Source organism: Myotis brandtii, unplaced genomic scaffold (assembly GCF_000412655.1).
Source record: "Myotis brandtii unplaced genomic scaffold, ASM41265v1 scaffold470, whole genome shotgun sequence".
Lineage (NCBI taxonomy): Eukaryota > Metazoa > Chordata > Mammalia > Chiroptera > Vespertilionidae > Myotis > Myotis brandtii.
In genome coordinates this window covers 1,073,354-1,090,665 of record NW_005367953.1, presented here as the reverse complement: position 1 = coordinate 1,090,665, position 17,312 = coordinate 1,073,354, and the positions used below count along the sequence as shown (strand labels likewise).

At 34.4% G+C, this 17,312-nt stretch overlaps 1 protein-coding gene across 1 annotated transcript in view; it reads right to left on the bottom strand.

The window, feature by feature from the left end:
- FBN2 (fibrillin 2) overlaps positions 1 to 17,312 on the bottom strand; it is a 253,892-nt gene that overhangs the window by 141,826 nt on the left and 94,754 nt on the right. The window contains exon 8 of the mRNA XM_014547293.1: positions 13,075 to 13,200. Within this exon, the coding sequence (XP_014402779.1) occupies positions 13,075 to 13,200 (126 nt within the window). The remainder of the gene's footprint in view (positions 1 to 13,074; positions 13,201 to 17,312) is intronic.

The following is a 17,312-nucleotide window of genomic DNA, read 5'->3' as shown; positions in this document are numbered from 1 at the left end:
GAGAAAGATAAATATCACATGATCTCACTCATTTGTGGAATATAATGAACAACATAAACTGATGAACAAAAATAGAACCAGAGTCATAGAAGCATCAAACAGACTGTCCAACCTATGAGGGAAGGTGCGGTGAGGGGGTAAGAGATCAACCAAAGGACTTTTATGAATGCATATAAGTATAACCAGATTGGGGGGAGAGTAGTGAGGGCATGTGCTGAGGGGTGGGGGCGGCCGGGGAGAGGTCAATGGGGGAAAAAGGAGACTTATGTAATACTTTAAACAATAAAGAATTTAAATTATATAAAAAATAATAATAATGCAGGGGAGATAAGACCGATTGAACAATGCCTATCCAAAGTAGACAAGCCTAAAATAAAAATTTAAAAAGCAAACAACAACAACAACAAAAATTAACGTAAAAAATACTGATTTTGCTGGGTAAGAGGTATTCTTAATGTAGACAGGAACAAAATGAAAAGCTGCTTACTTTCATGTGATAGAACTATTATGATATTCTATGACAAATAGAAGGAAAGAAAACTTTTATTTATAGGCACATAGTCCTGGAAGCATTTCCAAGAATTTGGAAGATGAAACCTATAGCTGAAGAATATGTTTATGCTACACCTTAGCATCAGCTAAAGGCAGTTAAATTAAGCCACACTAAATGTAATTTGATTGCATATAGCTGTTGGTAAATATTGCCTAAACTGTCTTCTGTCATTCACTAGAACTTAGCCACATTCCCAACTTAGCCATGCATTTGCCCTAAATGTGCTGCTGCTGGACTGGGACAAAAATATATACCAGATAGTTTTCACAGCTAAACTGAAAAAGACATGTTAGCATGTGAAATATGAAACTACAGCCCATTAGGAAACCTAAAGCTTACATTTAAAAAAAAACACCATAGTAACCAATCTAATATCCATATGATGACATTAAAAGAAACATACTCATATCATAGCTAAGTTTATTTATTTCTTCATTTATCTTTAATTTTGTGTCCTTGAAATAAAAGCTACTTAAAATAGTTGTATTCTGAAAGTAAGGAAAACAATAGGTACTTGGAGAAACAATTTACCTCACTTTGACCAAGAGCAGGTTCTATAGTTAAAATGTTCAAAATCATTCACAGTATCCTTAAAATGTAATTAATTGTACTAAAATCTAGCAAAGGCAAAGTAGAGATGAGAAACATTGCACAGTGAAATATGAAAGGACTGCATTAAGAAAAAGATTCCTAGGTCAGGACTAAGAAAGAAAGATAATTCAAGCATTTCACAGCTTTGATTATTTATATCTGTACTAAATGGAAGCATCTAACATAAATTAGCAGCCTGGAACAATTTTCGCCAGTCCTTCATATATTTTTCAATGCCTGGGTATTGAATGAAGTATACACAACGTCAGTAAGTGACAACACTTGCAAGAAATGCAGTCCTGGATCAAGGTATTGTATTTCAAGTTCTGTTACATTTTTACTTGACTACAGCAGGATATTTCTTTAGAGTAGACTAATTTCCTTCAGGCATTGAGCCATGGTAATTTGTGAAATGGCCTCTTTCTCTCTCTCTCTCTCACTTTTCTCTCAACAGAAGCTAAAGATATATTTCAGGAATATTATAAAACTAGGATTTTATTTTGTTTATTTTTGTAGGCATTATTACTTTTCCATTTCTACTAAGAAACAAAAATTATTTAGTAAGTAAAATGAAGAAATAAGGAGGTATGTTTCGGTTTATATCTTTTTCCCCTAATGGCAAAGCTCAAAAGCGTTCATCTGATCCTTTCATTCCAGGGTAGAATAGATTTTTCTATCAATAACACACACCTAATTTTGTTTCTAAGAAAGGTGTTTTGGAGGCTCTCAATTTTTCCAGTGATCTTCAGCAGAAACCGAACTGCAAAAATAATGGAAATTACTTTACCACCAGGCTTTTTTTTTTTTTTTTGGCTTTTTTTTTTTTGTATTTTAAAAGGGATTTAAATATACGATGGCACAGGGGAAACAACATTGGTCCCTACCATTTGGGAAAATTTCTCAGAATCCACTAAAATGCAATTTCCTGACCATTGTGTTATGCTAAATAAATCAAGTCCTCGGGGTCTCAAATGTCCATTTCTGTAATTTGGGTGGAACTGGGTTTGGGGGAGTAAAAACAGGCTGAAACCAGTCAGGAATTAATGGATAACCTAAAACCACAGTTCCATGTTTCCTCATCTTGATGATGGATTTGGGTCTATGTCATTGTTTGTGAATTCTGTCATCAGAGTAGGCAAATATGTATTCTAGTAGGTCAATTTTGCTATTTTTTTTTAGGATTAAAGGAGTTTATTTATAGGAAACTACTAAAAGTCATAATTGAAATGTTATATTAGAACTCTTTTACAATTAATTTTTAAAGATCTCAACTCACATGGTTTATTGAATCTTTTAAAATTAATTTGTCTGTACTATCTGTGCCTTCTTTAACAAACACCTAAAGTGTCAAATGCTTTCTTTATCTTATATAATACCATAAAGACCTCTTGCAGAAAATACCATTGTCATCCCCATGGTAAAGATGAAGGCATTCATTTGCTAGAGTTCACACAGTTACCACAAGGTTCAGCTGGAGCACAGATCCTGACATTTGGGTCCCAAATCTTGGGCTATTGACCACCATGCTCTCTTCTCTCTCAGCATTTGTTCATTTTTAATTGTACTTAAAACTTAAATTGTCATTTCTCTTTACAATGTTCCTCTTGTTATTAGAATAAAACTTTAAAAAATAAATGTGTTATAAAAGTTAAAATGTGGTGTGAATATTCCCAATTTTGATTTACAACCTGGATGACATGCGAAAGAATAACTTCTTGTTGAATTTTTTATCCTGGAATCTGTCTTTTTCACAGATTTCATGTTAGTAATGATGATGTTACCCACTGTGCCTCAAATAAAGAACTCTTTCTCCTCTAGGCTTTCATAGAAAAGTATATGTGCAACTTTCCATGTAAGCCATTTTGTTTGGGTTGAAGTTAAAGGGGTGATGTCACTTTGGTAACTCCCTATGAAATATTGCTGTTAGTTGACTAAGACTGTCAAGGTAGTGCCCAAGTAACTTAACGCAATTGTTCCATTTGTGGGAAGAAACTAAAAGAGTTTAGATTGGCAACTTCTGATAAATATGCTCAGAGTAGCATGTGCTAATTCTGCCTCAACTGTCAGCTTTGGGCTGCTGTTGGCTGCCCCTTTGGACATCCTACCAGTCTTCACAGCTGGTCCCACTTTCTTGGATGTGACCTTTTCATTCATGAGATACATGGGGGCTTCTAAAACTCAATCCTGAAAATCCCACTGCTAGCCTGGCATATGACCAGTACACCCTTTCTGATGATTTAAAAAAACATAAATGGTTCATATTTCCATTTTAAATTTTATTTAATAGACAGGCAACAAATTTCTAAGCTACTCAATGTCCTGCTTCCAAACATAAATGCACCATGAAAGTAGATTCCTAAGAGCAAAGGACTTTTACTATCAACTGATTACAAGTAATTGCCTATTTTATATGGAGAGAGGAAGAAAGAGAATGAGAGACAGACACACACATACTGCTGAAAGTCATTTTTGCTTAGCATCCATAGGAAAGCATGGCAAGTTAAGACAGGCTTTGATTCTCAAAGCTATTAGTTCCATTAAAAAAGTTTATAACATATAATAAAAGGTTATATGTCAATTATACCTCAATGAAAGAAAGACCAAATGAAAAGGCTGGAAGAGAGTGAGCATAGGGAAAAGGAAAGGAGGGGAAGAAAATGGAAAACATAATCCATTCATTCACTCCTGTTTATTCAACAAGCACTTATTAAGAGAATACTCTCTATTAGGTGTTGAGGCATTGTGAAAAGTTCCTGAAAACTAGATCATAAGAATGTGGTTGGGGAGTAGGAATTATAATGAGGAATTGAATTTAACCCAATTTACTTTTGGGTCCAAGGTATCACAAGGAGATGACAAAAAAGTTTCCATTATTGTCCCTGTGTTAAGAAAAATTTATAATTTTGCTCTTGGGGAAAGAGTATGGGGAGCTGGGAGGAGGAAGGGTTAGGGTTAGGGTAATGTTGAAGTACCTCTGTTTCTCCTGTATGACTTCTTGACCTGTATTATGAGCCCAAAGCCTAATGGAAGGGCCCTAAAGAGTGATCTAGAAGATCAACTTAGCTTGTGAGCCAGAGTAGGATTACTGACCACTCAGCAGATGCTTCCTCATCAAGCTGGGAGGAGGCCTGGGCATCACACAGGCCTGGGATGAGGTTGACGTCACCCTAACTGAAGAGTATGAAGTATGAGGGTCTTTATTCCCCAACTGGGCACCAAGCAACAGTGGGAACAAGGCTCCAGAATGCTAGTGATGGTGTGACCTAAGCTGCTTACACAGACATCAATCATAACAGAAGTATGAATGAGACACCTTTTAGAAATAAATGGATCAAAAGGAGGACAAATATTCCTCTGGAAAATCAAAATGACTCTGGCTCCATAGTTTGTTCTCTGCTGAGCAAACTAGTGGGAACAGTGGGCCCTACTCTGAAGGAGACACCTAGTTACAAAAGTGCACCGAGTGTATGTGTCTGGAACAACATGCAACTATATAGGTCAATTATAACATTTTTTAAATATTTTTTATTGGTTTCAGAGGAATGGGGAGAGAGATATATAAACATCGATGAGAGAGAATCATTGATCGGCTGCCTCCTGCACACCCCACACTGGGGATCGAGCCCGCAACCTGGGCATGTGCTCTGACCGTGACCTCCTGGTTCACAGGTTGATGCTCACCTGTTCACAGGTTGATGAATTATAACTTTTAATATTAAATGAAAAAAGTAAGTTCCATAATAGCATTAAATCTTTTTTTGTAAAGTTTTAAAAACTGAGATGTATAACAGTAGTAGTAGTAATAATAAATGGAGTGTCTATAGGTTTAATAAAAGTACCTTTTAAAAAGGCAAGAAATGTTGAATCCCAGATACAAAGTGATAGTTATGTGGGGGAGGGGGAGGCATCATGGGTAGTGCAGGTAATTATCATAGTCCTAGATTTTGTTTTTGGTGGTTTCATAGGTGCTTATTTTATTATTTAAAATAATTAACTAAATAAAAGCAGGCTACAGGTGGAATAATAATGAGATTATGTAATAAAACAAATCCTATTATTAATATAATTCTGTGCAACACAGAGAAAGAGCTACATATTATATAAACGCATATCTATGTATGTAGAGAAAGAGTGAGAGTGAGCAAGAGAGAGAGAGATGAATTGCTGAAATAAAGAAATGCAAACACCATAAAGTAGAAAAAGATTGACCTGTTTTCTACTTAGAAAGTCCTAACCCACCCCACTGAAAGGAGCAGCTGTATTCTGGCTGCTCCATCAGTTCTACCTTCACTGGTAGAACTGCAGCTTCTTTGCAGTTGATGAGGAGGATTTTATCAGCTTTTGTTAAAACATATAATGACGGATATCTCTTTTTCTTCACAATAGACTTTCACATACACACTTTTAAATAATGCTTGTGTTTTTGTCAAAAGCAAATTATAATCAGTTTCATTGTAATTATCATCTCTGGCCCACCTCTCCCTTCCTGTCTATTTTACTCCTTCTTCAAGTCATTGCACATATTTTAATGAGATTCTTTTCCTTGACAATTAATGACAATACCATTAAAGTGAAACACATTTCATTTGATGCTTCTAAGCACTTAATGATTTATAAAAGTAGTAGTTTTAAGGTTAAATGAAATTCTGCTCAAGTTCCAGATTTTCATTCCACATGTGAGAAGCATTAGATGTGCATATATTGTCTACTTGGCAGCACATAATGTGCCATGGACACAGTGCCCTGGGCGTTAAGGTTGCAATGCCCCATTACAAAGGCTCTACTAGGGTTGTACTCACTGTTCCAGGCCATCAGGAGGGAGACAAGAATCCTGCTACAGGAATTTGTTGAGAGCTTAACAGAGAAAGTGGCAAATAAATGGGTCTTTCCTTCCTCTTCGTTTTTATTTTTTTGAGTAAATAGTACATTTACATGGCTCAAGTAAAACACATATTAGAGCACTCAAGAAGTCTGTCCCTTTCTCCAAGCCAGTCAATTTCCATCCCCACAATATCAATGGACACAGATTTTCCAATATCCTTCTATGGACATTCTGTGCATCATAAGCATTCACACACACTTTATCTTTTTAAGATGAAAATGTTTTACAACTTGCTTTTGTCACATAATAAAATATCTTAAACATATGTTTATATCAATATATAAAGTCAACAACCTTTCTTAAGGATGAATAGTTTCCACTGTGTATATGCTTCACAATTTAACCAGTTTACTCTCATGTGTATATTACTCTGTTTTGCTATTACAAAAAAGACGGGAGGAATAAGCTTGTAAGTCCATCATTTGATTGAGGATAGGATAAATTATAGAATTAAAATTATGAAATAAATTTTATGTACATTTTGATAGATAGTTCTAAATTGCCCTCTACCAAGGTAGTACCAATTTTACACTTATCAGGAATTTATGAGTGTCTATTTCCCAAAACTCTCACAACAGTTTTTCCATTAGAATTTTTGTTTTATCCAAGTTCCTAGGTAAAAAATGTTATCTCATAATTTTATTGTGCACTTTCTTATTTTATTGGGTATTTTCTTATTGATTTGAAGAATTTTTTATGTATTAGAAACATGTCTTTATTTGTGTTATTAGTTGCAAGTGTTTTCCGAGTTTACCATTTGTCTTTTATTCTTACTTGTAGTGTGTTTTTTTCTTTTTATTGCCTTGCAATTTATTTCATTTAATGTAGCTGAAATTCCCAATCTATACCTCTAGAACTTTTAGGTGAAGTAACATATAAGAAATACTTTCTCAGATCTAAGACTGTATAAAAATCCCCATGATTATTTTAAATCACTATACCTCTTTTGTTGATATTTACATCTCCGATTCAGTTAGACTCTATCTTGGTATAAGATGTGATGACACCAAACTAATTTTTTTCCCAAAAGATACCCAGTCATTTCAATATCATTCACTGTATATTGTATCATTTCCCCCATCGATTTAAATATTATATATTTGGGTAATTACATTAGAATTTCTATTGTGTTCCATTGGGCTGTTTGTTTACAGGCTAGTACAATAGTAACTTAAATATTTTAGCTTTCTAACAAGTTTTATATCTAGAAGAGATAATTATCTACTTTTCTTTTAAATGTTTTTCCTTTTCTTATCTTTTCATAGAAATAATAGAGTATATTTGGCTATTCTAAAACTATTTCTTTAGACCTCTACTATTGACTCCTTTCTATAAATAAAGAACTACTTCAGTTCCACTTATTCCTACTCTTAATCTCCTAGACCTTCAATTCCAATGCTAAAGTCATAGTAAATGAATTACTTAAGACATTTTAATGAATAGAAAATACAACAAAAATCCATGATTAAGTATCTAACACATCAGCCATGAGAGGCAGTAGAACATACATTGAAGGGAAAGGTTAAGTTTTTCAAGAATTAGTCCTTGTGGGCTATCCTTCCAAAAGGTTCCTTGGAAACCAGCTACATCTGAGTGCTTAAATTGGTCAACCTGCACCCACACCACAAGGCTTGGACCCCTGAGCCCTGATGACATAAAGGAAAGGTTCCCCCACTAATGAAAGGTGAGGTAAAGAAACAGAAATGGAGGTCAAGGTTCCATCTTTTTTCAGACTTTATCATATTTGAGGAGAGAGGCAGTGCTTTTATCAATCATGAAAATTCCACTGCCAGTGCCAGGACCACTAAACTGGGTGTAATGTGGCCTTTTGCTGGATCGCAGGGCATACTACATAATACAATAAGCAAAGAGAGAATTGTGCTCATATTGCTGCTGCTGTCTTCATGAATTTCCCCCATGAAATGTACTCTGTGGGCTGGGATGTGTGCTGCCAGGTTATCCACCCTTGTTTGCTCAACAGTCACTAAGAGTGGAAGCTCTAGAGTGAATCGAGCAGGTTGGAATCCTGGCTCTGTGGTTTCCTACCTTTACAACCTTGAGAAAGTTACTTAGCCTCTCTGTGTCTCAGTTTCTTCATCTATAAACTGGGTTCATGGTAGTAACCAACCTCACAGCCCTGTGTAATGATCAAATAAGAAAATCCATGTAAAGGAATTTAACTATTGTCTACAATATATTAAATTTCCATAAATGTTAGCTCTTACGAAAATGTTATTTTGGTACGCATAATCTGCTGGCAGAATCAGATAAGAAAAATAATTAAAATACAATGTAAAAAGTGCCATGAAGGAGGAACAGCTTAATAGTTATGGGAGCAGAAAGTAAGTTTGGGTTTTTAGCAGCCTGGCTTTCTTATTTAAGAAAGAGGAAATTTATGTTTTAATTACAGTGTTCTAAATGTCTTTTTAAAAGAACTTAAAAGATGATAGTTTTGTGGTTTTTAAACTGATTACCTAAAAAGTTTTATCTCTTTCCAATATTTACAATCCCCTTACTTAAATCTCAATTTTAATATATATAGCTTTCTTTTTGAGGAATAGTCAATGAATTTATTTAGCATTTATTTTAAAGTTAAAAATATATAAAGTTAATACACTTTTGGTACTATGAGTATAAGCAAGTACTTTTCAGTTTAGAACAGAAGTTTATTTTTCATGGTTTATCAAAGCGGAGTTGGAACAGCAGCTATAGCTACTATGCCAACAAGTTTTGTAAGTTTCATGAGCATAAATAAATTTATTTGTTGTCACAGATTTCAAACAACTAAATGCTGTGGTAATGGAACAAAGCTGAAGACTCTTCAGAATAAATTGTAAACAACTATTTGGCCTATAAAGAGGCATTGAAGGGAAACTTTCCAATACAGTGATGCTATTTTCCTGCCTTCCATTTAAGCCAGGAAAGAATAACTAGCTCCAGGAATGTTAAAGAAGGTATAGTCTGGAAGAGGGGATCATGCAAGGACATCTGGCACCTACGTGTGCTTTATCCAAGTGGACTAAAATTCAAAATAGCATTTATTATAAAAAATAAAAATTCTGGAAAGTCTTCTGACATACCATTTCATATTATATTAATGGGTTCTGCTTGCCTTCTTCATTTAAATTAAACAAATACTTAGATGAATGAATCTTTGAATAAAGTAAGTAACCGAAACAACCTTCTCTTTGGATGTGAAGACATAGTTTACTGCACCAAGGAATCATTTTGCCGACGGTGTGACAAATAGGAAAAGCTTTTGTAGCCAATCTGGCCCAGAAGAAATAAGACATGACTTCAGTAGGCATAAGAGGTTTTATTAAGTCTGGGACCCTAACAGAGTAAGAAGGAAAATAACTGATTCTCTTCTTTCTTACACATACACACACGCACACGCACACACAGATTCCTTTCTGCTTTGGGCTCAGAGTTACAGCTTGGACAGTAGTCTGTATCTGAACATGCATGAGAAGAACCCATATGAGAATCCACTCAACCAATGAAATAAAACAAAACAAGTCTCAATGATAGACACTGAGTCATATGCTTCAAACACTGAACTGGGAGATGAATATCATTCCACCTTTTTTATTTTCGTTTTAGTATAAACTGTGTATGTTCAAACTTAAATTTCCAGCAGAACAAGCCTTTGAAGATAAGATTTTAGTTAAGAAGACATCCAAATGAACAAGCAGAAGAACGTTCTTCCTTTTAAATAGAGAGCAAAGGTGTCTCACCTCGAAAGCATTAGCTGCAGGTGAATGAAGAGGGACAATGACACAAAGATCTAAAAATGCCAAATTGCACTTACTGTTTATGCTCTTGGTCTTTGAATGGCAAACAGAACAAAATAAAACTATGATAAAAATGAAAAAAGTCAGATGAAGGAAAAATTCCTATGATAAAGATCATTGGCCTCTTTCCAAATACAATTTTAACTGCCCACAAATTTCAACTTCTTTTTGGACATTCAACCCAAGTCAAAGAAATTAACTTATTATGCACGCCACTCCCAACTAATCAACACATATTTTTTGGAGCCTACAAAACATCATGAACAATTCCAGGAAACATCATTTTGTTTTTGTCCTTAAGGAACTTACTCAAGTGTTGGAGTGAGATGGTCAACAAACAAAGTATCAATAACACAATTTTTAAAAGTAAGCTAACTTTGCAGTTTATTATTAATGCTACAATCATTTCCTCAATCACTCAGATCCAAAACACTGGAACGACCTTTCCTATTTCTGAACAGACTTAGTAAATTAAAGATAGAAAAAAATTCTTTAGAGAATTTCATTGCCATATAAACAGAAATATGATATGTGCTATAATAGAAATAGGAACAGCATCATTTTAAAATAAATTTTCCAAAACTACTATATTTTATATTCACATTTTAATCCACATAAAAAACTAAAATACATTACCTTTGACTGTTTGCCAAAAGTTACTGTTATGGTTGTATTTTTATTTGGAGCAAACACTAAATTTATGTCAACATCTTTACATTGATACAATATAAACTACACATAAACTGACTATAATTTAAAACTTGTTACTGAGTGAGGCATTAGTTTACAGTCTTTCCAGATACATTATACTACCAATTACATTAAATAATTTACATAAGGAAATGCCACATTATCTTTTACATAGAAGAATAATATTACCCAAAGAAAATCGATAATGTTGTCACTTTTAAGACCTATCTAAATAAGTATGACTTATACAAAAAGTAAAGACTTCATAAATCCTTTAGTTTTCAAATTCTAATTACCAGTTCTTCCAATTCTGCTATTCCCCTCCAATCCCAAATATTAAATCACATAATTCTTTCTGGGCAGGGGCTAAATAAATTTGGCTGCCTGGGCAGGAAGCAAGGAAAGGAATGGCTGGATTCAGGGCTCAGGGTGGTGCCTCCATTACATCAATAGCCCCCTTTCCTAAAGAACATAGACAAGTGCGAATACAGAGTTGCACTGTCTTTCTCCAAACTCTGTCTTGGCTCTGTATGTTGTTTTGATGAAAAGTGATTTAGAAAAGGCTCATTCTATTTTCAACTAAGAAGAAATATATATTGTTTGATGACTAATGGAAATGTTACACCCATTTAAATCACTCAGTGGCTGTGCCTTCTCATCTATAATCATACACAGTCTTTTTGTTCCCAAATCTACCATCCTTGAATCTTGTTCGGATATTATTCCAGAAGTACAAAGTGAAGGGGGTGACAAAAGCTTGAGTGATAGAATCAACCCCCAAAAATGTCAGTAGAAGAAGTAAAAAAAAGTAGTAAGGATGCAGCAGCAGCACTACCCAAGCTTTTTGCAGATTGCTAACCCTGGTTTAATTCCTGTGCTAACTCAGATAATTTTCTATTTTTCAAATATTTTTCTTAACCTTCCAATATAGGCAGACTTTGATTATCAACACTGCATTTAAGTAGCATAAACTAGTTGAACATTCATGCTGTCAGTTACAGAAAGAATTTATTTGGTCTTTAAAATAATTAACCACATTTTATTATCTTCTCTTTTGGGTGAGCATGAACTTAAGTTTAATAATGCAAAAATTTGTGAGGATTATTTTGGAGCTAACTATAAATGAACTGAGGCAAATAGGAAATATAGAATGATACATGTCCCTTGGGCTCAGATAGCATGTGCACCTACTCCATCTCCTGTCTCGTGAAATCATTCATGTTCCTGTTTGCTTTCTTTAATTAAACTCTAGATTTTACCTTTTCCCATTTTTTCTTCTACAGAGAGGAACATGACTTTTTATAACCAAGTAACAAAAAATAAACAGAAATACTGCCTTTTGAAAGGAAAAGAACAAAAAAATTATATACACCAGAGGGTTATTTTAGTTATTGAAGGTAAGGGGGTCTAAATGAACTTGTGACCATTTTTTGCACAGGAAGCAATTACATGCTTGATACTTTTAGTCTCTGGAACTCAGAAAATGCTTCCAGTTATGATCATAGTAGGCAATATGGAATAAATTGAAAATACTGAATTTCCCATATACATTTTTCCACCTCAGTTAAGCTAAGATTGGCAAAAACAAATTTTTAGAATAAAATTTTCTAAACTTTGAGGAGATAAGAATGCTTACATCACACACAAAAAATGAGAATAGATATACTGTATTATTTTTAGAAAACTACCTCAGTTGAAATAAATTGATTTAGGTAATATAATAATGGAAAAGATAAACATTATATTTCAATACTAACAGAAGCATAACGATTATTCCAAATATCCATGTTCATTAAACCTCAACACACTTAAAAGCTTCTTGAATTTTATAATGATGAAGCTTTGGATCACAATTATAAGAAGTTAATTTATTTTATTTGAGTAATGCTGATGGAATTTGTATTTCAATACTATAATCTAAAACTATATTCTGGAAAATTATTATTATTTTTAAAATATTTTTGCCCTAGCTGGTTTGGTTTGGTTTGGTGTATAGAGCATCAGCCTTTGGACTGAAGGGTCCCAGGTTCAATTCCAGTCAAGGGCACATGCTGGGTTGTGGGCCCGATCCCCAATGTGGGGGCGTGCAATTATGCTTGTTTTTCAGTTTGGTGGACAGTCAATAATATTCAATATAAAAATTAGAATATTTATTGTATAATGTATGACAGAGTATGAAAATCATATGAATCATTTTACACAGGACACTATATTTCACTTATACTTCTCTTTACCCAATTTTAATATTTATTTATATAATTTTGTAAGTGAAATGGCAAAAATTCATTATGGAAAAATTCTAAGTGGCTGGATTCCATTCTCATTACAAAATAAAAACTGGGATACTACACCAGATGCAAAATGCTCATTGGTTCTTCCCAAATCAAACCCATTAAATATACAAACCAATACAAAACTACTCTAAGGTTATGATGCGACTTTCATATCAAATTAAAGAATTATAATTATGATAAAGTTCTTCAAAATTAAAAATGAAGGTATGTTTTTGGGATTCAGAGTCATCAATTAGATATATGGAGACACTAAAAAGTAGAGACACTCACCTTCACACTTCTGAGTAGTTTCACTCTGCTTGTGACCAGCAGGGCATTTGCATTCAAAAGAGCCTACTGTATTGATGCAGTTTCCTCCCTGACAGATCCCAGGAATAGCTTGGCACTCATCAACATCTGCAAAAGGAAAGCATTTTAAACATAGATACCACTGATTTTGAGACTATCTTTTTTTTAATGTATAGAAAAGTTCAGTTTTTCTCAAGAGAATGGTGTGAGTCAGGACCGTTTTGTATGCATATTTTTATTTTATTTATTTTTTTGTATGCATATTTTTAAATTAAGTTAAAGAATATGTACATGTTATAGATTTCATTTTGTTTCCTGATTTTTTTGTTTTGAAATTTTATTTTTAAAATCCTTCCATGTTATTATATGGACAACAAATCTCTTGCTTTGGTGTGCTGCAGAATACTTCTGAGTGTGTTCATCTCCTGGGGATGGGCACTCAGTATGTACCTCCAACTTCTCACCACCTCAGTAAATAATACAATGAATGGGTTCCTACTATGTCTCTTTATGGAGTTGAGTGAACGTGAACTTTAAGGACTCAAAATGATTCCTTATTCTTTTGCTGTAGACACAAAACAGAATTACTAGATAAAAGGGTATATATACAACCAATCTATAATAATAAAAGCGTACTATGCTAATTAGACCGGATGTCCTTCCATCCTTCTGGACAAAGCCGGGCTGCTAGGGAAGTCCGGGTCCCAGGTGCCAGAGGGAAGCCGGTGCCAGCAGCCGGGGGAAGGAAGGCCTACTCTTGCACAAATTTCGTGCATCAGGCCTCTAGTGTGAATAAATAATGCCCAATGGTCAGAAAGCCCTCAGTAGTCTTAATACCACCAGCAATCTACACACCTATGAGTAGTCCACACACCTCTACTGTTCATGAGGATTCTTGTGTTTTCTCTTCCTTGCCATCACATGATATAATTATCCAATATCCTAATTTCTTTGGCCTAATAATTGTAAAAGCATATTAATGATCAATTTTAGTTTTCATATACCTAAATATTAGTTTCATGTTTGTAATCTTTTAGATTTCCTCATCTGAAAGTTGTCTGTTTATCCCTTAAGCACTGCTATACTGAGATTGTTGTATTTTTTTTGTAAATTTAAAACCTTTTCTGTTTTAGACATGGCAATTATCTTCCTGATCCTTTAAGCTATTAATTTTATTCACTTAGGAACAGATATCCTTAATGTTGACAAAATTAAATTCTAGAAACTATAATAAAGATTTTCAGACAAATGAAAGCTGAGAGTCTACAAAAAATGTTAAAGGAAGTTCTTCAGGAAAAACAAAAATACGATGGAAATTATGGTCTACACAAAAAATGAAAGGCACTAAAAATTATAAATATTTTGATAAATATAAAAGACATATTTCTCAGTTTTAAATAATCTTAAAGATTACTGGTTGCTGAAAATAACAGCAACAATAACAATACTGTATTCTGGAAGTTATAAAATACATAGAAGTAAAAAGTTCAACCATAATAGCATAGAGGATTAAAGCAGAAAATGGAAGATTACATCAATTATTACAAGTGAAGTGGCATAATATTATTTGAAAACAGACTGTATTAAGTTAAATAAGAAATGAGAAACAAATTACAACATAAACAAAGAGGCAGAGTTAATAATTCAATTTTGGAGATAAAATGAAATACTAAAATATACTCAGTCTAATAGGGGTAGGAAAAGAGAAAAAGAAATAAAGAACAGGTGAGATAAAAATACAGGAAATAGTAAGATGTAGATTTAAACACAATAATATTGATATTACTCAAAATGTAAGTGATATAAAGAATCCAAATAAAAAGGCTGAGATGATCAAATTTAATGTAAAAAGGCAAGACAGGAAACCCACTTTGTCAAAGATAGCTTAAAAAGTAAAAGGTGACAAAACTATATCATGTTCATTAATGAAAAGAAAGCTGGAATGGCTATATTAATGTTATACAAAGTGTTCATCAGAATAAGAAATATTACCATGGATAAAGATGGATATTTCAGGATGACAAAGGGCTCAGTTCATTAGAGGACATAATAATGTGAAATGTGTATGCACAGATAACAAACTGTTAAACACTCAAAACAAAAACTGACAGGACTGAAAAGAAAAAAAATAAACAAATCCACAATTACAATTGTAAATTTCCACATCAGTCTCTTAGGAACAAACAGAATAAGTGGACTAATAGAATAAGTAGACTAGAAATCAGCAGGGATATTTAAGAGCTGAACTATACTTTCAACCAACTTGTCCTAATTTACATTTATAGAACACTCCACCCAACTTTAGCAGAATACACATTATTTTCAAGAGCACACAGATATTTACCAAGATAGACTATATTCTGAGGGCATGTAAAAAGACTCATCTATATATATATAAAAGCCTAAGTGATCGAATGACCAAAGGACCAGTTGACCTGTCGTTATGATGCGCAATGACCACCAGGGGGAAGATGCTCAATGCAGGAGGTGCCCCCTGGTGGTCAGTGTGCTCCCACAGTGGGAGTGCTGCTCAGCTGACTGACTGGCGCCAGATGCTGCCGGGCTCACCACTGGTAAATGCAGCTGCGGTGGCGTGGGTCTTTCCCGCCTCCACAGCAGTGCTACCAAGTGGTAGCATTAGACGCAGCAGGGCCGGGATGAGCGGGAGTAGTGCAGTGCCCAGCCGGGGATCAGGCTCCTCCCAGGCCGCCTGCCGCTTTGCGCACTACTACATCCCTTGGGGGATATCGGACTGTTGTTTTTGGCCCGAAACTGGGGATTAGGCAGAAAGTGGCAGTCCAACGACCCCCAAGGTGTCCCAGATTGTGAGAGGGCACAGGCCAGGCTGAGGGACTTCATCAGTGCATGAATCCATGCACCGGGCCTCTAGTTTAATGTAAAAGGATTAAAATCACCCAAACTATGTTCTCTAAAACACAACAGAGTTAAACAAGAAATTAGTAACAGAAAATACCTGGGACATCCACAAATATGTGGAATTTAAACAATATACTTTGAAATGATCCATGGGTCAAAGAAAAAAATCACATAAAAAATCAGAACACATTTTTAATTAAATGAAAATGAAAGCACAAGATATAAAAATTTGTGGGATGCGGGTAAAGTGGTATGTAGAAATAGATACATAGCATTAAAATGCTTATTTTACAAAGAGAGAAAGATCTAAAATTGGTGATCTTAAGTTTTTATATAAAGCAATTTTAAAAAGAGCAAATTAAACCTCAAGTAAACAAAAGCAAAAAAAAAAAAAATACAAAACTGCTGTCAAACAACAAAGAAAATCAGTAACTACTGACTAGTAACCTGGCTATCTTTAAATAAGTAAAACTGACAGATCTCTGTCAAGACTGATCAAGATAAAGAAGACAGAGAACAATGAATGACCAGTATCTGGAATAAGAGTGGGTGTTATCACTACAAATTCTGTAGAGATTAAAAATAAATAGTATTGACAGCTAACTATATGGCATTAAATTCACCAATTAAGACAAAATGTACAAATTCCTTAAAAATCCGAATATTAAGGCTTACTTGAGAACAAACATGAGTAAATCTATGTCTATTAAAGTAATTTAATCCATACTTTAAAAATCTTTTCACAAAGAAAATTTCAGATCTACATGTTTGAACTCTTTCAAACATTTAAGAAGAAACAATAGTGGTTATATACAAATGCTTACAGAAAAGAAGAGAACAGGGGACATTGCCTTACTCATTTTATTGAGCTAACATCCCCCTGACACCAAAGCCAGACAAATATATTACGAGAAAGAAAACAATAGAATAATATATTTTTGGAATAGGCACACAAAAATTCCTAGCAAGTCAACTTTATCTACACTACTAAAAGAGAAACATGGTAATTGGCGTACGACCGCTACCCTTTTCATTGGCTAATCAGTGAGTATATGCAATTAACTGTTCAGCCAAGATGGCGGCCGGCAGCCAGGCACTGAAGCGAGCACGAGGCTTGCTTGCTGCAGACTCCAACGTTCCCCGCCTCACTTGCCAGCCTCTCAGCTGCAACTCTAAGCAACTATATACTATGTTGCAAATAAGAAGCTAAACAAAACCCCAGAAAAGGGCTTCCATTCAGCCGGGCTCGGACCGCAACATTGTATCTATGTTTTCAGCAGCAAGGCCTCAGAGCTAAAGCTGGCCCAGAAAAAAAAAAAAAAAAGAGAAGAAAACAAGGAGCG